Source organism: Eucyclogobius newberryi, unplaced genomic scaffold (genome assembly GCF_026437365.1).
Source record: "Eucyclogobius newberryi isolate DKJ021-1_F unplaced genomic scaffold, fEucNew1.0.hap1 SCAF_21, whole genome shotgun sequence".
NCBI lineage: Eukaryota > Metazoa > Chordata > Actinopteri > Gobiiformes > Gobiidae > Eucyclogobius > Eucyclogobius newberryi.
In genome coordinates, this window is record NW_027315846.1 from 11,913,344 (window position 1) to 11,935,605 (window position 22,262).

At 38.9% G+C, this 22,262-nt stretch overlaps 2 protein-coding genes across 5 annotated transcripts; both read right to left on the bottom strand.

Moving 5' to 3' along the window:
• Positions 1-172: 172 nt before the first annotated feature.
• Positions 173-16,281, bottom strand: znf106a (zinc finger protein 106a). Of its 4 annotated transcripts, none has more exons than XM_072458365.1 (22): positions 16,182-16,281; positions 14,124-14,209; positions 13,919-13,980; positions 11,639-11,833; positions 9,082-10,695; positions 8,246-8,624; positions 7,836-7,905; positions 7,603-7,757; positions 7,427-7,487; positions 6,849-7,124; positions 5,942-6,674; positions 5,821-5,870; positions 5,066-5,211; positions 4,656-4,790; positions 4,213-4,329; positions 3,939-4,130; positions 3,533-3,595; positions 3,325-3,444; positions 3,174-3,245; positions 2,997-3,068; positions 2,742-2,888; positions 173-2,195 (listed from the first exon to the last, which is right to left on the bottom strand). In XM_072458365.1, exons 2-22 carry the CDS (start codon positions 14,175-14,177, stop codon positions 2,142-2,144), a joined length of 4,767 nt encoding a protein of 1,588 aa, XP_072314466.1. In that variant the 5' UTR covers positions 14,178-14,209; positions 16,182-16,281; the 3' UTR covers positions 173-2,141. The 4 variants fall into 4 exon arrangements, with proteins under 4 accessions (XP_072314466.1, XP_072314465.1, XP_072314464.1 ...); XM_072458364.1 differs by having other exon boundaries at positions 6,849-7,127; XM_072458363.1 differs by having other exon boundaries at positions 7,603-7,763.
• Positions 16,282-17,190: 909 nt separating this feature from the next.
• Positions 17,191-21,965, bottom strand: pacc1 (proton activated chloride channel 1). The gene is made up of 8 exons (XM_072457801.1): positions 21,758-21,965; positions 20,136-20,238; positions 19,797-20,006; positions 19,179-19,333; positions 18,802-18,944; positions 18,379-18,520; positions 18,191-18,298; positions 17,191-17,652 (listed from the first exon to the last, which is right to left on the bottom strand). The coding sequence occupies exons 1-8, from the start codon at positions 21,791-21,793 to the stop codon at positions 17,491-17,493; spliced, it is 1,059 nt and encodes a 352-aa protein (XP_072313902.1). The 5' UTR covers positions 21,794-21,965; the 3' UTR covers positions 17,191-17,490.
• Between the last annotated feature and the right edge of the window lie 297 nt (positions 21,966-22,262).

Here is a 22,262-nt window from a genome sequence, read left to right on the forward strand (position 1 = left end):
TATATGAAGCTTTGGTCAAATTAGTGTATGGATTTTTTTTCATTATATTCCAATAATAAAAATGTAAAGTATCGGTTTGACTGTGTGTATTAACTTTTGTGCTGCCATTACCTTTTCTGTAACATTTATGCAAGTTTCTCAACGCTGAATGGAATAGAAAAAGAATACTCAATTTTGTGTTTAAAATTTTGATAACTCTTTATTGCACATTTCTTTAAAAAAGCAGTTAACATCTTTTAAAACAGAATAACACGTTGAAGAAACTCGGGAATGCCAGGTCAGAAGGGGATAACATGCTTTCCTTTGCCTTAAACGATGCAAAAAGTGGGAAAAATGTTTGCTGCAACAACTTATCCTCTAAAATGAAGAGGACCAAATCTAACAAAATACAGCCAGAAATGCCAAGAAGAGCACCAACCATTTAAAATGGCAAATTGAAAAGAAAAATGGCTCAAATGTGTAACGTTTTAGTGGGGTGAGGTATGGCATGGGTTATACACCAACGAGGCAAAACAATATGACCATCAAGAATCATTTTAGAGCGGTTAACCTGTTTCTTCCTTGGACAACTTTTGAAATAGTTTTGTTTTTACTGACAACTTAAAAATGTTTTTAAAAATGTTTTAAGTTGTCAGTAAAACAAAACTGTTTCAAAAGTATTTAAGGCATAATAAGGTAATCCTCCGGCTAGATACTCCTGACAATAAACAGGTTTCAAGATCAGGAGAAGGCTGCTGGTTGCGGCTCCAGACAGCACAGAAATGCAGAGGACAGATTTCCCTACAGACGGGGACAGTAAACTTGAAAGAAATGCGCCGACCGGTCTTAACACTGAACACCTAAAAATATATGAGAATTGTCAAAGTGTTACCATTTTTTACTGCTTGTAACAAAAAAATAAAAAATAAATAGCTGGTAATACTGTTATGCCTGATCAGTGTCACTGCAAAACTTTTCCTTCATGCTTTTCATCCATCAAAATCACCTCCCCAAATGCCTTTTTAGAAAACTATCGGGTGCCTTCTGCTCAGTTCTCAAAAATAAAATGTAAAATCTCCAAGCAGGGAATTACCGAGACATAAACATAACTCTCAAACTGGGATCTAAACATTAAGATTATACTACAAAGTCACATTCACAACGTCTTGGTTCAGTTTCACAGCAAAATGCAAAAACTCTCCGACATGGCGACCTCGGCCACTTCAACTCACAACCACTGCACTAATGTCCCTCAATGCCTTTAAATCGATGAGCAACAACAACAACAAAAAACAGATCAAATCGATCAAAACAATCTGCAAAGAAAAATAATTAGAACAAATGTAAAGGAAAAAATAAGATGAATCTAAATGTACTTAAAATGTAAAAACAAAAGAAAGAGAAACACAAAAAAGAAACTGAATGGAATACAAAAGTAGGGTTGTCTTTAGCACGTATTAATTCTTATTACTGCTGCTGCGGAGTAGATTTCTCTATATATTCCCAGATGTATAGTTGCAACATTCAATAGTAAAATGATTAAAATAAAGTAGAAGTAAAAGCCACTGGAGTTTAACGAGTAGATGCCAGACCGACCGGCATTCATGAAGACGATTGTAAATAAGGTTAAAAAAATCAGTATTTAGACTGAAAATTGGTGGATTAAGACACCCATGAAACAAATAAATATTTAAAGAACAAAAAAAAAACGTCATGGTTAAAGATGTTGCTCAATATTAAACATTACATCAACAGTAGAAACATATCCTAGCCCATGCCATAAAGTTAAAGCCAACCAATTAGAATGCAGCTTATTGAACAGTGGTTAGTTGAAACAGGAAGCACATGCATCCCTCTGTTACTGGCTCCATAAGAGTTTCTTCAGTTACAAAAGTCAAAAGTTTCGTCATAGATTGGTCAGTGTTGGCGTGGTCAGACAGAAAACGAGGGCGATGCGGTTTTAAAATATTATAAAATGACCTCGCCCCGCGTTTCTTTGTTACGAGTTTGGATTCAAACATTGAACATAAAAAGACGTTGCACCACACTACAGGCTTGTGCCGTAAGAGGTGGGTCTTAGCGCTGGTCTGTCCCAATATGGGAGGTTTTACAAAGGGGTAAAAGGGTGGAAGAGCCACTGGAGAACTTCCTTCCCTTCGACTTCAAGGCTCCTGGGATTCTTCTGCAGCATGTTTCTGCATGTGCAAAAGCATCGCCTGGAAACAAAGAAGAGACATTTCTCAGTTGGATCATGCAATATGTATCTGATGTGAAAATTAATCAATATGATGAGGAGCAAATGCTTTTTCTGTGGGGGCATAACTGTTTTTATATTGACAGGAAGTAAGACAGGCTTCCTCCAACTCAGTTTATTTTCTTAAATTATTTTTTTCTTCCATTATTTGGAAACGTAGAAATTGTAAATGTTCTTTAAATCCTTCTTTTTAAGACAGCCCCTCGCGTTGTTTTTCTTTCCCCCTTTTTCCGCTTCTGCTTTTTCCTTTCCTTTCACAATTATTAAACGATTACTAATGATGAAGAGTGAAAGTTATAAAATTATCAACCGTTCAAAAAAGAAACAGGTGTTATTTTTATTCCGTTATTGTTTGAATACGGTAGTTCAAAAGTGCAAAAGTCTAGATTTCAATTGCATGCATACTTTCACTTGCATCGTGTGTAAGAGTTGCCTTGGCAAGTTAATTCCTCCACTGTGAGTCCGAGGGCCAACAGCTCAGGGCAAATAATAAAACAAGGACTAATACCTTTTTGGAGCTGATGCGAGCGCTGAAAAACTCCTCACAGTTTTTCCATCTGCACCGCAGCGTCTGCAGGTTCGGGCTGGTGTGGTCGTGGGACAGGTGGTGCTCCAGGTGCTCCAGAACCCCGAATACTAACGAGCAGCCGTGCCACTGCAAGGGAATGGAATTAGAAACAAATACATTAAAACCATGACGTGTTACAAGCTCAATGCACATCTCCGTTTCCGTGGTATATCGAAATCCGCTAAAGTATCTTACCCGACAATGATAGTTCTGCATTAGGTTGAGTTTGTAGGCCTGCACACTGCCGTCATAACAGCCCGTGTAGATCTGAAAGGACAAAACCCAAATTAATACAGATTCCGTGAAGGTTTTGAACAGTGCCGAATGAGACATAAAAGGCGTTTTGTTACTAAAAAGCGGAGATGAAATTACCATATTTTTGTGGAGGGTCATGCACATCACCATGTCATTGTGTCCGCCATAAACCTGCAGCTGTTCATGGGCCTGTGAGGTCAAACAGCTTAGGTTATTTAAAAAAACGGTGTTAATACGACACAGAGACGGATGAACAAAGACGACTGACCTGCAGATCGTAGACTCGGATCAGTTTGTCGAGGCAGGCGGTCACCATCACCTTCCCCAGGACGCACACCACAGAGACGGCGTGACTGTGGCCCTTGTACACTTGCACCAGCTGTCCCGACTGCAGAAAACAGGACATCGGCCGTTGTAGTTCGGATTAGCAGACACTATTAAAGGAGTTGGTGATGAGTACAAGCAGACGGGCTTACGTGGATATTGTGAGCGTAGACGCACTGATCGCTGGATCCACTATACACCAGATCATTCACCACCTAATGAGAGAGGGAGAGAAAGAACTGTTTATTATTTTTTGAAGCTATACCAAGGCCGAATATTAATATGTGTAATTTTTCTGAATTTCAATTATTATAGTCATAGTGCACATTTTGACATATAGTGATACCAAAAAGGCCACACATTTCAGAATACTTAAGAGATAATTCAGAGATAAACATTTGAAATTTATATCTCTAAAAGAACACATGTAAAAAGTGTATATGCTAAGAGTGCAAACTGACCAAAACTCTTAAGTGAAAAAAATGTTTTGCCTTCAGAGTCTTGCCTAAACCTTGTAACGCTAAAATAACAGGTAACAGTGTAAAAAGTCCATCTCACCTTCATACAGAGCACGGTTTTGCTGTGTCCCTCTAGCGTCCGCAGTAGGAGCCCGTTCTTGGCGTCCCTCACGCTGATGGTGTTGTCATAAGACCCCACCAACAGGAGGCGCCGCGCCCCCTCCTGCGACGAGGCCAGACAGCTCACAGCCCGGGGCCCGTGGCACTCGAACACATCCATCTGCCGATTTGTCTGGAGACGGAGAGACAATAGTAAATATTTGTGGTCTGCAGTGACGTGTATTCTGACACTATGTATCCGCCTAAAGCGATACCTTGAGGTTGAATGTGACCACGGTTCCGTTCCCCAGCCCAGCGAACATGATCTTCCAGCGGCTGTGGAGGCAGAGGACTCGGTCGGACAGAGAGAACTGCTCCTCAAACTTCTGAGTCTGTGGATAAAGAAAAGAAGTGTCAAACATTTATCAGGAAAAAAGTGAACTGGCTAACCTTTTTTTTGCTAAATTATGTAGAATCTATGTATTTGTACGGACTGTTTCAATGGTGTGGGAGGGAAAAGTACTCTGCGTGTAATTGATAAACTCCTACCTTCCCTTTAGTAATTAGGAGGCAAGTTCAAAGTCTTAACTCATTGTACATTCAGCAGCATAAAGTTCAAACCAAGCGCAGAATCAATAAAGGAGTACTGTGCCAAGCTGGATGACTAGCTGCAAGATCTGGACACTCAAACTGTGTAAAATGTTACATGTTATTTTACCATGAGGCTGTAGCAGCGAATGGTCTGGTCACTGGAACCCGTATAAAGACGGTGATGGAGAGATGGATTCGTGGACAACGACAGAGCGTTCACTTTGGAGCTGTGGCCTTCAAACACGGCGACGCATTTGTGACTCTGCAACAAAATATCACACAATGAGCTCAATGAGATTCTGCCATGGTAAAATACTGTGAGCCGTCGTTATCGCATTTGAAAGTTATAGAATCAAGAACATCATCTCTGATAATAAAACCTTTAAAAATAACAGAAACTCCGGCATAATTTTATAGCCTTTTCACCTTTTCTACAATGCTTAAAACTCTATAGGGAGAATGCAAAGCAAATCTACTCCGTTCTGTCGATATTGCTCACCCCAAATAAACAGATTTTAAATGTGTCCCAAAACATACCACAATGTCAAAGGCCCTGACAGTGCGGTCGCCTGAGCACGTATACAGCAGCCCGCCGTGGATCTGTATCGAGTTCACTGCCTCCGCGTGGCCCTCGAACGCTCCCTCTGTGGGCAAGTCATCCTCCCCATGGTCAGAGGAGACGTCTAAAAACATACAGACGCAATAAATGAGTCTACATAATGTGACAGTGCTTATAAATATGAACTCTTAGAAGCTCTTGTTACTGCTCGCTTCAGGCAGTTGATATATGTAATAATATCTAGACCATAAAAAGCACTTTGAGAACACAGTCTATATTTATTTCCACCGTCTCAGAGTAGGACACATATAAATATGGATTCAGAACAGGATTTTTTGCTCTTTGGTCGCCTTATATGTTAATATGGACTTGCGGTGTCACAATTGATGATTATTCTAAATTACAGAGACCACGAGGGCAACTTTACAAAGTTAATGTCACAAAAAGAGACAGATTATTTTTTTTAAATGCACTGTAACCTGAAGTAAAAAGACTTACGGTAATTATTCTTATATTGTGACCTAAATAATCAAGATTATTGACTAACCTAATAATATTGAGAATTGATTTATCTCCCTCCATAATTTTACATATTATACAGTTTGATTACATTGCAATATCAAGATGTTTATATACTACATATAAAACAAATTTCCATCTGTCAAAATAGGAATTATTGTGAGTGTGTGAGGAAGATATTTTTAGAGAATATTGCCTTCAAAATGTGCCTTACCTGATGAAGTCTTTCCTACTTTTGGCAGTGTGAGGCTCCCCTGGACATCACTGAAAATAAAAAAAGTTAACCATGGTGGTACATATAATAAAAATAAGGTCTGATTGTCAGCTTAATATACCTGTCAGGAGCAGGTGAAATGTCCATGTCGCTGGTGGAGCTGACCTCATGGCAGGCCACATTTTGTGACTCTGGTTTAAGGGATTCTTGTGTGTTCTTCTGCGGTTCAGACTTCACTGTAACCTGACTGGGCGTTACACACGGATGTTTTTTGCTGCTTTTTGGCGGCTGTGAATCCTCTTTTTCAACGAGCAGTGCCTCCGCCTCATCCATTTTGACGTCCTCCCCCCTCTCTTCTGTTTGCTGGTTGGAGGTACTGACCTGGGACCCTCCGCTGCTCCTCCTTCTGGGACGGGGGCACCTCTGCCTGGACGCATCGGTGTCCATCTCTGTGTCGCTGCTCTCGGGCACCTCTGAACTCTGCGCCTTCTTCAGTAATTTCCTCTTCTTCAGCTTCCTCACCTTCTTCCCGCCCCTCAGCTCAGAAGGAGAAGCTGGCACATTCAAGCCAGGGGGCAAAGAGGGGATCTCAAACGATGGGGCAGCTGCACTTTCTACAAAACTGCCCTTCTCTGAGTCCTTCCGTCTTGGAGAGAGCAATTTATCATTTGTGCTGGGCTCGGCATTGGCTTGTGACGCCTGGTTGCCCTTCTCCGTCGTCATCGTCAGCACCAGATCAGCTAAACTCTCTTTGGAGTCAACAGGATCTCCAAACTCATCCTGCTCTGGTTCTGGGCGGCTTTGGCACAACTCAGACCAGCGTTCAGGAGATTGCAGAGAGTATGTTGCAGCCTCTAAAAATGAAAAGGTAACAAGGCCAGAGTAAGTATACAATTGACCACATTAAGAAAAACTTTGTGAAGTGAACAAAGGCCGTGTCAGTTGTTCTAAACACCAATACATTTAGATAAAAAATATAAAATATAAAAATAATAACCATATATAGAGCATTATTTTCTTTCTTTTACCTGGTGCAGATGCGGTGATGGGCAGCTCTGGTGTGGTGCTGTGAGCGCCCACAGCAGAGTCCTGTTCAGAAACAAAGTTGACGGGGGACCGGGGCTCCTCTTTGACAGCCAGAGGGGTGAAGGGTCCACATGGGGCGCGAGTAGAGGCGCATGGAGTGGTCTCACACAGAGGCGTGGAGGAGTCTGTGATGGAGGGGCCAGTGGAGGACAGGGACAGGTCTGATTCGTCTCGTCTTTCCTCTTTCACTCCGAGCTCGGGGGCCTCCTCTCTCGCATCTGCTTTAAACGGTAGAGACATTAGTACATCACTTAAGATGTTTCTACCATTTTAGTGTTTGCCATTAATAAAGGAATACTGCCACCATAGTTCAAAACAATACATCTTTAACCAGTCCTTTTTTGATTAGTATAGGCAATAAGCAACATTTTTAGAGTCCCAATATAAACCTGTGGGGAGACTCTACATTTATTATTGCAATATATTTATTACAAGAGGTCGACGCTGGAACAAGGAGGTTTTGGCTTATTTTAGTTTCTAACCTTGCGCAGTCCTAAATCCAATTTTGTCATAGGCTTACCTTTCATCCCCTTAAGCAACTCGATACGTTTGCTTCTCAGCGTGGCCATCTCTGTTGTCGTCTGACATAAGAAAAGAGCATGGTCAAAACATCAAGTGATTGTTAAGTGGTGAGGATAACTAAGAAACGTGCCATTTCATTGTAAAATAAGGTGAAACCCAAATGGCTTTTCTTACCTGTTGCTTGGACATCATCAGCCGCTGCACCTCCACAAAAGCAGCCTCCAGAGCCGCCCGAGCCTTGATTAAGTCTGTGTCCAAACTCAGAAGGGACCGACTGAGCTCGTCCTCGCGCAACGACACCGCCAGCAGCTCCTCGATATGAGTGCGCTCTGCAACTGCAAATGTACTGACGTGAATTAAACAGTCACTGAATGCAAGAGGCCACTGTAGTTAATGTTTGAATGTACCTTTTTTAGATTTTATTTTCCTTCTTTTGATGTGATGCTCCAAATATGATGTCTCTGGGTGAGGTACGTCCTAAATTAAAAAGTAAAGATAATTATTAGCTTGACATGATATGATTTTTGATTTTTTTTGTGCATTATCTTGATTATATTCCAGCAATATTTCAACAATGCACCAGGATATGCCAAAATGTGCCTTTGGTTAAAGTATCGCACAAAGAGTGACATAAAATGAAGTACAATAGGGCAGAATTATGACTTTAAAACTCCAAAAAAACACTTGTGATATTATACATTTTTCAATTTGCCCACCTCTAATTCAACCTGGACCTTTGTGTATATTAATATGCAACAGAAACAGAGTAACTGGTCGTGGTAGGGGAGCATCAGTGTTATTCTGTGGAAAAACTCACTCTTGTTGCTCTCCTCTTCTTCGCTGTCCCCTGTCCATCAAATATCTCAGTAACAGATTCTGTTGCAGAATCCGCCCTCTGCCGTGCCTTCACCGCTCTCTGACCCTCTTCAGCAGCACATAGACCCATCTCGATCTCCTGCAATAGGTCAGTTTCCTGGAATGGGTCCTGGGGCTCTGACTTGACGACTTTATTGTCCAAAAAAGGGGCATGATTCGGCAGTGGGGCGATGCTGCTCTCAGACAGAGAGCGTTTTCGGGAGGCAGGAGGAGTCTGGCTGTCGAGCAGTGAGTCCCAAGAGAAGTCTTGCAGCAGCATGAAGTCGTCCTCCTCCTGGCTGTGGTCCTCTTGGTCCATAGACACCATCTCTATCCCAAACCTACAGGGAGCAAAGTCATGGTATAAGCTCAACACATGAAAAAAATAATAAATACACAAGTATGCTGTCAAATAAATTTGAAAGGGCAGATTATTGTCATCTGGCTAATAACGATTATTTTAGAACTAGGCAAATTATTATTTCTATTGTTCTTTGAGACTTTTTAAATACACTATCAACCAAATAAAAGTCAAAATATGGTGACCGAAGAATTCTAAAAAGAGAATATTTACGAATAAAGTGCATTATTGATGAAAACCAGAAATGTTCTGACATTCTGATTTGATAATGCCACTGTGATTGTAATAGTTATAATGGGGGCAAATGCAAATAAAAAAAAAAAAAACATATTTTACACAGCAATTTACATATCTTAACTGGGCTTTTATTTAGAAAATATAAAAATATAGATTTAATTCAATGCAATTCATTCACAATAATGAAAATGACTCATTACCTTGGCATGCCTTTGCCCTTGTCCTGCTTCTTTCTGACCTCGTGATAAACCTGGTCCCAGTTGACGTTTCGTCGGGACCCGGAGGAGCTGAGGAGTTGTCGGACCGTGGGCTTAAGTCCTGAATCTTTGTCGGAGTCGCTCTTCTTCGACTCGCTCAGATTTCGGACCCGTCTCGCAATGTTTAGGTTGGGCTCGAGGCTGACGGCGCTTTTGGCCTTATTTGAGATCATGTGTTTGGTCAAATCTCTCTTGAAGACGGGGGGCAGGTCGAGTTTGGACACCACTGCCGATTGATTTTGTGGGTCATTCGATTTTGAGAAGTCGCTTTCTTCAGAAGAGTAAACCAATTTATCTTCAAATGATTCTTTCTCTATATTATTTTTAATTTTTTCACCTTCCTGGTTCGGGATGGGACAGGCTGAGCTTGTGCTGACATGAAGATGCTGGAGGGACTGGTCTGAAGATGGCTTGGCAGGTTTACTCAAAGCGGGCATAGACGGCTTAGCTTGTTGCCGCTTAACAGTATTTTCCTTATTGACGGCAACTGGCTTTAACTCTTGTACTTGTGTCGTTTTTTGCCCAATACTACTTAAGCTATCCAAAGACCGCATTTTTTCCAGCTGTTTCACTTTTTTCACAGTTTCCGGTAGCTGCCGATCTGATTTCGATAAGCCTTTTGTGCCATTATTTTGACTAGATGGCTTGTTAACTTGAGCTCCACCATTAAGACCTGCACCTAGGGAGGCTTTCCTCTCCACTTGCTTTGCTGCTGGTACTTTAGCCCTTTTATTAGCTGGCGGGCAAGGAGTAGTAGTAGCAGTAGTGTTAATAGAAGTATTTTTCTGAACATCTCTCTGGAGACTGCTGCTTCTACTGCTGTTGTTACTACTTTCTCCGCTTGTGTTTCTTTGGTCAGGTTTGGATGTGCCACTTTCAATTGATTTCTCCATATTTTGTGATTTGGGATTTTTCTGAACAAGATTTGGCATGGACTCGGACTCCTTATTATTGACATGGTACGGCGACCAGCGACACGTTTTGTCAAATTTGGGGTCACTTCCAAATGAGTTGCTGCCTTTATCATTAGAATTTTCCGCTTCTGTGTTTTTTTTCTCCGCACCTTTAGGCCCGGGTTTCTGCTTAGCTCCTTGGTTTGTTGATCCATTTTGAAATTGATTGACCCCTTTTGTGAAAAACTTTGGCAAGGATGGGAACAAAGGCGCAGAAGGTTGCCCCATGACAGTCACAGGTCGGACATTTTGGGATATGTTATTGCACCCGTAAACACCATTGCTGCTGCCTGCATTACTGATCCATGGAGGTGGGACTTTGTTGAAGTTCTTGAAGTTAGGCGGGTCTTGTGCATGCCAGGAGGAGCTCTTTCCCCATTTACTCTGCTGCCAGGGTCTGACATTTTGCATGTGTCCAGGGTTGGTGCCATATTGGTTCCACTTGTTCCATGAACCGTTCTGGGGGTTGTATAGGTTGGACTGCTGTTGCAATTCAAGTCGAAAACGCTCTTTTGTTTCCTTTAATCTCTGCTGGAACTCCTCTTTCTTCTTTCGCTCGGCTTCTTCTCGAGCTCGCTTTGCAGCAGCCGCCTCCTTTTCTTTTCTAGGGGCAAAACAGGGAAAGAATGTGAATGTCTACAAATAGAGCAGAAAAAGTCATAAGTGGCATAAGTTATTTTGCCAGAATTATATTTTTAAAAGTTTATTATATTGTAGCTAGAATCATGACTTTCTAGGTTTACTAAATGTCACTGTATTGATTGTTATAATTTGTCCGATGGAAAATACAATTACATTTTTTATTCAGAATTGTCATCATATTTGACCAATTATTGGTTATTATTATTTGATTATATCATATATAATCTTTTTTATTAATAGAAAATGAGGCATATGAACCGTCTTGGATGTGAATGTATTTAGGCTGCAGCTCTGACATCCGACTCCAGACGCGACATAGGCTAAAAAAAGGCTAATGAGCTGCACCAGGAAGAATGTGCCTATACAAGGATCAGGCACGAGAGCACTTACAACTACGGTATATACATACATCACACGCGAAGATAACGCACTTAATCACAGAAGTGATGCATTGACTGTAGATGATGAAACAGCTGTGGGAAGCTATAAGTACTTTGAGCATTTCTGTATTGATTATAGTGTTTGTTTTGACTATCAATCAGGGGCTGCACCCCTGTTTTCCAATAAACATTTCCCACATAGATTTGATTTAGAACTGTTAATTGCATCATTTTAAAGGAATATCTTATCTTATCTTAAACTGATAAGTTCACTCAAATGTTCCTGACAATTCACTGTTTTTTTTAACAATTATTTTAAAATGAGAAGAGAAATTTATGTTTGCCAAAACACTGACTTGTTCTTTAGCTTTTGTAATGTTCTTGGATTGTAAAAGGTAAACCCCTTTTCAGTATTCTAAAAAACATCCAAAACAAGTCAAAACTGCTACTACTACCAGGGTTAGAACCCTAACCCGGGACTCAACCTTATTTAACAGTTGTTATTGCAAAATCACTCACTCTTACCTTATCTGCGCATTTCTCTTCTCAATTAGTTCGACCAGAGCCTTGTCGAAGTATCCCTCATTGTGATCATGGCGAGTCGAGATGCGTTCAAAATCCTCCACGTTCTGTTTGTGCTTTGGGCTGGAGATGTGGCTGGCGTAGTCCGTGAGGCTCACCACAGTCACCTTACAGACCCTGCACTCGTGGCCGCAGTCCCTGGGGAGCAGAGGCGAGAGCGGTCGGTCAATCATTCCTTCTGGCATTTTTCAGATGAAGTATAGTTTTCCTGCACCGCAGAATCAGTGACTGTACTTTTAGTAAACAAAAACAAGGAAAGGAGATTACTCGACAATCCTTCAAGTTCAAATTCTCTATGCTTAATCGATCAGGAGGTAGCTAACTTAAATTTTCTTGCATAAAAAATAAAGCTATATTTTAGTCATCCTGATCGTTTGTAAATGTCCGTTTTTTAGCTGGTGGAAGGAGGCAGGGTGAGGGCAGGAGGCAGTGTGCTACTGTAGCTGAGCATATCCAGCCGTGCAGCCCAGAGGAGCAGCTCACTGCGCTGCCATGATGGTGTCCCACTGCGCTCTGAGGGTTAGAACTGGGATATCTTTGCTTTTGACCTTAGATCCCAAAAGACTCAGCCCCCCTCCCCTCTGTGATGCACCATGTGTTACTTGACCAATCCCAGCAGAGCACTTTGAAAACTGAGCCACTCTTTCAGCTGCTCTCACAGCTAAACCTCTCCCAAGTATGTCATCCTGTCATTGTGATATTGCTGGACCGGGTATCCATTTCTTTTTCTAATCTGTGTCAGGGCATTCAGCCATTTTCAAACTCTTGTGCAGTTGGCAGACACTTTTCCAAAAGGATTAAGTTATATTTTGACTTTACAGGCATCCCTCAGCTGACTTCAAAGTCAAGTCCTTCACTTTGATTTATATATACATTATATTTTATATATATTTATTTGACAGAGACACACTTATGTGGGACAATTTAACCCTCAATATTTCAACAGCTGCCACTTACACTTTCAGGTAGATGTTGCACGAGTTATGTAAATTAAATGCAAACACATATTTCAATTTACCATCATATTCAATGTAATGAATGTGATTGTTACCACTACATGTTGTTGCCTCTTTAATGTTTTATGACAGCATACATTACTATTTGAGGTTTTCAACATTACACATCTGACCTTTTCTACAAATTGCCTCAAAACAAACACGAAGAGGCAAAGCTGACCAGCTGCTCCTCTGAGTGCAGCAAATAGTGTTTAGTACAAAGATGTGGACACATTTACCCAGCATTCCCAAGCAAAGACTAAAGTGGTAAAAATGACTACACTCAAGAAGTTGCCAAACATTGTAATTTCTACATTTAAATTTCAACAATTGCAATTTTTCAGCAACCAAATACTGTATCTACTAAGACTAACATGGCAACTACAAATCTTCTTTAACTATCTATTAAATCTGACTATTTGTAACAACAAATTTAGAATATTGCGGTATGTGTACTAGTTTTACATTTTATATGTACTTATGTTATCAATGGACAAATATATCCTATGTACTGCAGTCTTGAAATGCTAATCCTTATATATCATTAAATCAAAATAGACCGGTAATGTAATATGAAAACTCACTTTTGCATACTATGCTGAATGTTTCTATAATGTTTAAATAATAAACCAAGCAAAAAACAGAAGTGTCTTTTCGCCCTCAAGGTTCTTCCCCTGCAGCTGTAGCCTACATACTGCTCTAATCTACAGCAGAGTCACCAGATCCTGTCCAGTTGCCTGGTACCGGTCATGCCTGTTGTTTGCTGATATTGTGTCTAAATATATGCGGCAGCTGCTACAGATCTACTTGCCCTTGTGACTTTATTTGGCACGTTCCGCTGGACACACGTGCCTCATCCTCTTAATATAAAAAAATAAAATAAAGTGTAGAGCAAAGAGAGTGGATTAATTGATGCAATCAAAGCAATTTTTTTGTTTTATGGGTTATAGTGTTGTCAGTTGTCACTATCATACTCAATAAGGATTTTTGGACAATAGACTGATAATTTTCAACACAAAAAAATAGTTCCTTAAATAATAGCATGTAGTCTTGTAATAGTTCTGCGATAAACAAAGGTCATTCTAAAACAATTTAGAAGGTTTCAGCAACAGTACTTGTTAAATGTGTATCTTGATTTTTTTTTGTTGACAACCCTAATAGGTTTTATAAGTTTTAGATATGTTTTAAGTTTGTGAAATGTTGTTATCTTTGCAGTCTATGGACATACCGGCCTTTCAGATTTTCCAGCTCTCTGTGATGCAGCATACTTCGCATGTGCTCCTCCATTTCCTAAATTCCAATAAGGAAAGATGAAGTAGAAACATTAAATCAATAGAAGGACATTCAGATTGTTGAAGCTTTCATAGCATCAACTTTACATCAGCTGTGTACATTCAGTGGATGCTATACGAGTTTTAATATGAACTTGATACCTGTCTGGAGACATAGACAGTCTCACATAGTATGCACTTTCTGTTTCTGGCCATTTTGAATATAGATGTTACTCAGAAGCCCATCACTGAAAGAAACACATATGACAAAATGAAAGTTTTGTTTTGACTTTACACTCAAAATCCAAATATCAACAATCCAGTACAGTACAACAGTTCTCTTGTTATTTACAATCTCTACAGTACAGCCAGATCAAATTCTGTCAGCTGAGGCAAAACTTGTGGGGCCAGAAATACAGGGCTGCACTGAGGATATGTCTGAACTTGTTAAACTTAAAAACAAAATAACTTTAAGTCTTCTAAAGTGTACACAATTAATTGTGGTTTTCAAACATTTCACACCAAAGACAACTGGATATAATTTGTCATTTTACATTTCTGTCAAGCTAATCAAGGAGTAAACCAGAAGTATGAGGAAGTCAGAAGATAAAGTCATGAAATGTAATAACTTATCCAAACAAGATAAAAAATAAATGAAATCCTGGCCAAGCTAGAAGACCTACTGTAAAACTAGTATGAAGAATTCAGATAATTACCAATGTTGACTCAAATTGGATGGTCAAAAGCAGCTATTTTTTTTTTTTTTTTACATTTGGTACAAATAGCAGACTTTAAATAACACACATATCAGAAGTTATTTTAAACCTGTTGATATCTTGTTTGTAGCACCCTTGGGAACCTTTCCACACTTCTGCTGCCACTTCCATTAACACCCACAGCAATAGAAATCTGCTATTTATAAAATACTGCAGGGCCCACACGATCAGCGTATGAAGGGGTAGAGAGCAGTCGAAGTACTAGCACCTATGGGCTACACTAAAGCTAATCAAGACCTAATTATAAAAGGTTGAGGCGACTATTTAATAAGAATAGCACAAAAACACTAAACACCCTAATAGGTAAGGCAAGTATAGCCTAGTGCATCACGATATACATATCCTTCCTTATACAGTGGCTACAATACCATACAAATCCCGATACTCAGAACTTGACACAATACCTGTCCTGATTAGGGATGTCACGATTATTAGGTTAATCGATAATAGTGATTATTCAGGTCACAATATAAATCGGAAGAACCAAAAAAATTATAACCGTGTTATTAATTATAACTATTTTAGTTCAAGATACAGAACAAAAATCATGACATCCCTAGTACTGATACATCAATATCCCTTAAAACTGGTGTTAAAAGTACTACAATAATGTTTTGATTTAGAATAACAAATGCATTGTAATTTTATGTTCACAATGTCTTTGATCAGAATACAACTGTCCTATGATTAAGTCAAATTTTCAGTGCATCAAATAAAGCCTTGATGCAGCAGCCTGTAGAAGTGTAGAACTATGCATTTTATAATGACAATGTTCTTTAAAAAGTATCACGACACGTATCTCTGTGTCAATACACGCATTGCCAAGAAGCCCATCAGTATAGCTCTATCAAGATATCGATATAATGAGTACAGCCCTACTGATAGGTAAGGTCATTTTACGCATCCATAATCCTGGCCAGATGATGAATACAACACGCGCATCCACACAACCCTTTGCAAAATCTCATGGGATTTAACTTTCGCGCCGTGATGCAAAAGTTGATACACATTGACGTCACATAGTCGTACACAACAGTTAACATTTAGCGTTATTACAGACAACAACAACAACAACAACAACAACAAAGACAGCAAGCTAACGTCACAATTCTTGCAAGATACACTTTCAGAAGCGTTTGATCGCTAACTAAACATTCAAGTAACAAGTGAAGCAAAACACATTTCTTGAATATACAGCATTATACAGCTAAATAATAACGCGTTTGAAATGCATTAGCTTCCAGTGTAATTTGTAGGAAACCAAATAGTTTCCCTTACAACGTTAAATCCGTAAAGAGTGTCTACGAGTTAGCACGACATGCTATCAAATGGCTTTTGCAAATAATTCAACGAAGAACAATTTTTTTCATCATGGTCACATATTACGACGATGTAATGCATGCACAAACACCGTCTTGCAAAAGGCAAATGCCTATAATATTACCTTTATAAAACCCAACTTTGTAATTTCTGTTTGTCCCTCTCCATCGCTAAAGCTAACAACGTTATGCTAACAACAACATTCTCCACTGACCCCGCCCCCCTAGGCTTCTTCTACGTCTCTTTTGGTAGAACTGTTTCGCACTAAAGGATGCCCTCCGCTGGTATGGAATTCATAAATTGATGCGTCACACAAAAACGTTTGACTTTTTAATACAAATTGTGTTTTTGTCCCCTTACATTTGCTGATTATGCAACTTATTTTATTTCCCTTTGTGATTATTCCGTACTCACGGCTTGGTCTGACTGAGGTAGGCAAATGAGAGTGAAGTGTCCTTACAGAGACAATATAAGATAAGATAAGATATTCCTTTATTGTCCCACATGGGGAAATTTCATTGATGCAACGCAGGTAGATACAGAGGTAGACACAGAAGAAAAGAACAGATCACTTATAGTTTTATATTGTTTTTTTACAATACACCCTTGAACTTTACAAAGTTTTTTTTTTTTTTCCACGGAAAAGTTCTTAAATTGGCTTTGTTAAGCGTACGTAAAAAATACTTTTATGAGATTTTAACCTGCATAAACAGTGTTCTATCATCATTAGCTCACTCTGAGTTGAATTTTTATTGATTCATGCATTTTTGAGTAACTAGTATAGTCCTGCATTCAAGGCTTGAGTGTTCAGAAATTCAGTCTGTTTTCCACTTCCCCGCCTCTGCTTTTCACTGTGCTCATTCAAAAACATCATATGAGTCCTACATGTGGATAAAAAATATCACATTGACATTTTCAACAGTAAAAAACATGTAAATGGAAATCCTGATTGTGACAGTGAAATTCCACAATAAAGAGGGAACTTCTTCGTTGAAGTCAGTAAATCTGTTTCTATTTCTATGCCATTTTAGATCAATATTGCAGTTTAGAATGAACAAGATGTAAAATAATGATCCACATATGATAGATTTAAATACTAACCGCCGCCCCCCCCCAAAAAAGCATAACATGTCTCCTTGAAACAGTGAAAATGTTGCTTTATTCCAGTCACATTTGTTGAAGTAGTGTGGTTTTCCCTTTTTATTGAAATACTCAGTAGCTGTGCCATTCAATGGAACAGAATAGAACATAAATAAATAAGAAATAGATATTCCCTTGTCTTAATTGTAATGCATTTGGCATTTAACACAGTGGAAAATTAGTTTTATCAAACTAAAACTGTATCAGCAGTTTGGGTAAAAAATAAACTTCAAAGAATATATACAAAAGAGAGTGACCTAAAATCAATTTTTTTTAAATCATTTCAGTAGAATTCAATTGATTTGGTTGAGTTCTCGTGTTTTGTTCCTTAGATGTCTCTTTCTCATCCTAATGATCCACTGAATTGAAAGTCTGGCAAAATTAGCAGCTTTAAACAAAGCCATGAAAACTCCACAGAGGATGGCCAGAGCGTTCCAGGGGTTAGCGGTTACAATCTGGAAGAAGAAAATATTATAATATAAACTTTAACAAGTTTTAACTTTGTTACAACGTTTCCCCATCATTAATTTACTCAGTTGTATTGTATCAAGTTGTATTTTGATTCATGCATGTTTGGGTAATCTTTGTCCTGCAACTGAGGCCCGAGTGCTCAGAACATTTCGGTTTTCACTTACCTCGTATCTCCGCCCACATTCTTGTACATAGTTGCCATTATTTGAAAAATCAAGACTTTGAAAGCAAATGTCACATAGTCACAAAAACATGTAAATAACAATTTGCACCTATTTCTATTTCTAAACCATTTAAATCAATATTGTGGTTTATAATGAACAGAATATTAAATTATGTTCTATTTATGTTATAGTTCAATGCCAAGTCCAGGACCCGAACTGGACTATATTGAAGGAATTTTGCCTGCAATATGCATGGAAGGTTGGGGCCTCAATTTCCCAACGAAAAGCCAAAATTATTGCTACTGTATGTGTGTAATCAACATTTCTAGTAATACAATTTCCCATAAACACTACTCACCATTTTGATTTGTTGTATATAGGGATCCCTCCATTCGAAAATAGCAAAGAAAAGTTCATCAGTTCTTTCATGCTCTGGCCGTTTGTCATTGAATTTGACCACAGAATACTTAAACACATACGCAATAATTAATGCTCAAAGTATTAAAAAAGTGCATGTTTAACTAATAAACAATATATGTTAAAAACCTCTTGTCGAAATTCGGGGCCTTCGTTTTTGTTCCCGAAAGTCTGAACTAAAGACATCTTGACCCTGGTCCTGAATCCTCCAGAGAAGGTCCACATGGAGTAGTTCCTCTCACAGTCACTCATGAACTCTGAACGATTAGAACTGACATTACAGAACAAGAGAAGCATTTGAATATTAAACCATAGAACAAAAAACATCACAAAACAACACATCCAAAGAATAGTATTGTTTGCTGCTGTAGTATTTGTAGCAGTGACTTCTAGCAACTATCCATTCTACACAAGCATTTCTTGAGTAAGTACAATATATTTAATCAAGAGCAGTACATCAGTTGTGTGTAGATTTTGCATTCCTCTGAAAGTTGAGTTCAGTGACGAAAAGTATGAAAATGGTAGCATAGGCCAAACTTTGTTTCCATGTACCTATTGATCAAGTCGCTGTATTTAGCAAAGAGCAAGTAGGAGATGGCACTGAAGTCTTCGTGTGTTTCATTTACACTGAGCTGCATGAAGATCAGCTCTTTATTCTTGATATCAGACGGACCACGGACCACCAACGTTTTCTTCTGTAACACACAGGACACAAAATCATAATTCTGTAATTAAAATAAGTTCGACAAATGTTTGGAAATATCCCAAATTTCCCAAATGTATCTATAAATGGCAATCTAGAGTGATTACTTAACATAATATCATACAGATAACGGTTTTGGTTGGTTGAAAATGATGAGTTTGCTGGCCAGGCCATTAACCCACAATTTCCTATTATAATCAGCAACTACTCCAGCAAATTAACTCACCATAGATTCATTTCGAAAAGGACCAATATATTCAACTTCTAGCGTCTCACAGTCGCTCTCTTGTGGCTTCCCAGGGTTCACTATACGAGGGATAAACTCGCGGTAGTAGTGTCTGCAGCTTAACAACTGGGCATTACCAGGGAACAAAGCAATACCTGTTTTAGGACAAAAAGAAGAAATATATAAAACAAACAGAAAAATAATAATCCATCCACAGAAGGACACGCTCGTCTCAGACAAGCGGTTCCAGGTTCGACTCCCTGTTCACATGGGGCCTGTGTGAATGATTGGTCAAATTCAAGATCAATGAATTGTACAAACAAAGACATAATCATTCTAAACCCAGACAGTGAAGAGAAAATATTATCTGATATTAAAAATTATGAGATAATATTTGTGATTTGATGTGATGAGTGGGCTCCCTTTATGTACTAGCCTATTCAACTGATTTGAACTTAAGTAAACTTGCCAAGAATGAGCATTTTAAGAATTTTCCAATAGCATAAAGCACACTTTAACACTAAAATTTTAAACAGTGACCTTCCTAACCGTGATTGTGTTTGGCACAAATGGGACCCTCCTGGACCTGTGCATATACTAACAAACAAATATACAAACCTGGAGGTGAAAATGACTCCACTTCTTTGTATGTGACCGACATAACTGGATTATTCATTTTCTCCAGATAGTCTCTGATGGTTTGATAGGCCAGAAATCCAGCAACCGTAGTCAGGAGCACATAGATTAATATAAGCACCACAGTGAATACATTTTTGACACAGTTTTTGCTAAACTTTGTCGGTGGACTTTCCCCATCCTCCTCCTCTCCTATAAACACCAACAGAATATCAGAATTACTAACTAGTTGGTCCGTAATATTTTATGACATTATGAATCCATCATCAAAAGACAAAACAGCTTATTACATTATTTTTGATATAGTGTGGGTAAATGGACCTTGTGTGACACTACCATTGGCTTGTTCTGGCTCCAGGTCTTTCTTGGTGCTTCCATACTGGCCTGGAGGCTGTAAGTCTTCGTCAATGTCATTATCATTAAACTGCAAAAGAAAAACTATTTGTCAACCGTGTGTTCATTTTGCAAGAGTAAATAGACATAATAAATTCAACAAGCGTAGTTAGGTGTAGCTTCACTAGTTTGAACCAGGCTTAATCTTTAATTATTTACTAATGCTGTCTCTAAAAAGGTGCACTGCATAACTTTGGAGACCTTAGTTTTGCTTATAATGTTACACAGTATGGCGTTAAACTTGACTAGATAAGCAGGTGATTCCACCACACCAAGTTACGGGTCAACTCTGTGGAGAGATGAACCCAGAAGTGACATTAAGAATGTATTTTCAAGCATTAAACCCCTTTTTTCCATCTGATTTATTAAGGTTTTACATGGGCTTGTATGCAAGTATGTCATGCTGTATGTATAGTCAACGTTTGGAACCAACAACTGAAACATTAGCATTTTTTCTTTTGGATCATCAGCCATTGTGACTGGTTATGCCGGTTTTGTCCTAGTTTAGCTCTAGATTATGCCCTCCGGTTTGTTTGTATAAGAAGTTATCAAGTTTTTGCACAAGTTGTTAAACCACAGTTTCCTAAATGACTTATTCTATTTTTTATCTCTCTATTGTTCAGCTGGTCTTACATGGACTTAGTCAGAGGTGGATAATACATTTACATTTATCAACAAGTGACAAAAGCGTTGAACTTCAAATTAAATCAGATGTCACGTCCAGACAGTTGCTCTTAAAATTACTCTTACTTGAGTAATAGTTTTCCCAAATACTTTTTTTTACTCTTACTTAAATAATTTCTTGGAGCACTACTTTGTACTTCTAATTCATTTTTTTTGTCTTTCATGATTTAATGTTTTGTCTGCCCGAAATACATGCTGCATTTAAGTTACGCAGTACTCAGAACCCTTACTTTGAGTATGCCATTTATTGGGCAACTACTTTTTATACTTCTACTTATTTCTAGTATCATTAGTGTTCCTTTTACTAAAACTTTAACTTTTGTTGTTCTAATCTTATGTAATAAACAGTGCATTTATCTCATCAAATACAAATGTTTGCCTGATTATCATTGATCAAACTGGTGTAAGATCAGAAATTATTTGAGTAGTCCTGTTCATTGAAATTACTCTTCAATAGATTGTTTTGTTTGGCCGTTTGCTAATAAGACTGCTGTTTCCTGACCATTTTTCTAATACAAGCCTATAATAATAGACACCTAAATAATTATGTCTTATATACAATTGTATTTACAGTCTCAAACAACAATTTAAATTAAGCAAGAGCAAGTTGATTAGACAATGATTCATCAAAGAGATTTGTGGGCCACAACAGCACTTAAAAACAAGTAGTCAGCAAAAGCAGCGAGGAGGTTGCAGTGGTCAGCTGTGGTCAGTCACATGACTTTATAGGGCGACTTTAGACTTTCATATAATAGATCCATGGGGTTTAGGGCTATTGAGTTTCGATGAAGTCCACATCCGCCATTCATGAAATAATACAAAACCCATGGGAAAGGTTACTTTATGAGACAGTCTTTTGATCTGACCTCTTGGTATCCCCGTGAGTTGTCCTTTCTGAGCATTCCTCTGCGCGTCCCTCAGTAACGACCTCCAGTTTCTTCAGGACAACGTTAGAGCTGTTTGGATAAAGTTTTAGAAGTAAACTCAGTCACTAGACAATTCATTTTGACATCAATAATCCCTTTAGCAGTCGGGTTTCCGTTTTGGAGCGAGAGGTGGGTGCCAGGGGCTCGGTTACAGATAGACGCAACCTTAAAACTGTGGCCAATCGCAGCTTTAGTTGGGTCTTCAGCCCCGCCCTCTGTTACACCTCCTGTTGCGTTCACTTACACCTGGTTATTGAAAACTGCTGAACTTTACAGTGTTCAGTTATAGCCCAGCTGTTTCAGGAGCCGCGGCACGGCCATATAACCTCATGGCTAACCCTAACCTTAACCCTAACCTTAATCCTAACCTTAACCCTAACCTTAACCCTGACCCTAACCAGGCGCGGTCAAATAGCCGAGCAGTTTCTGGAGCCGCGGCACAAAA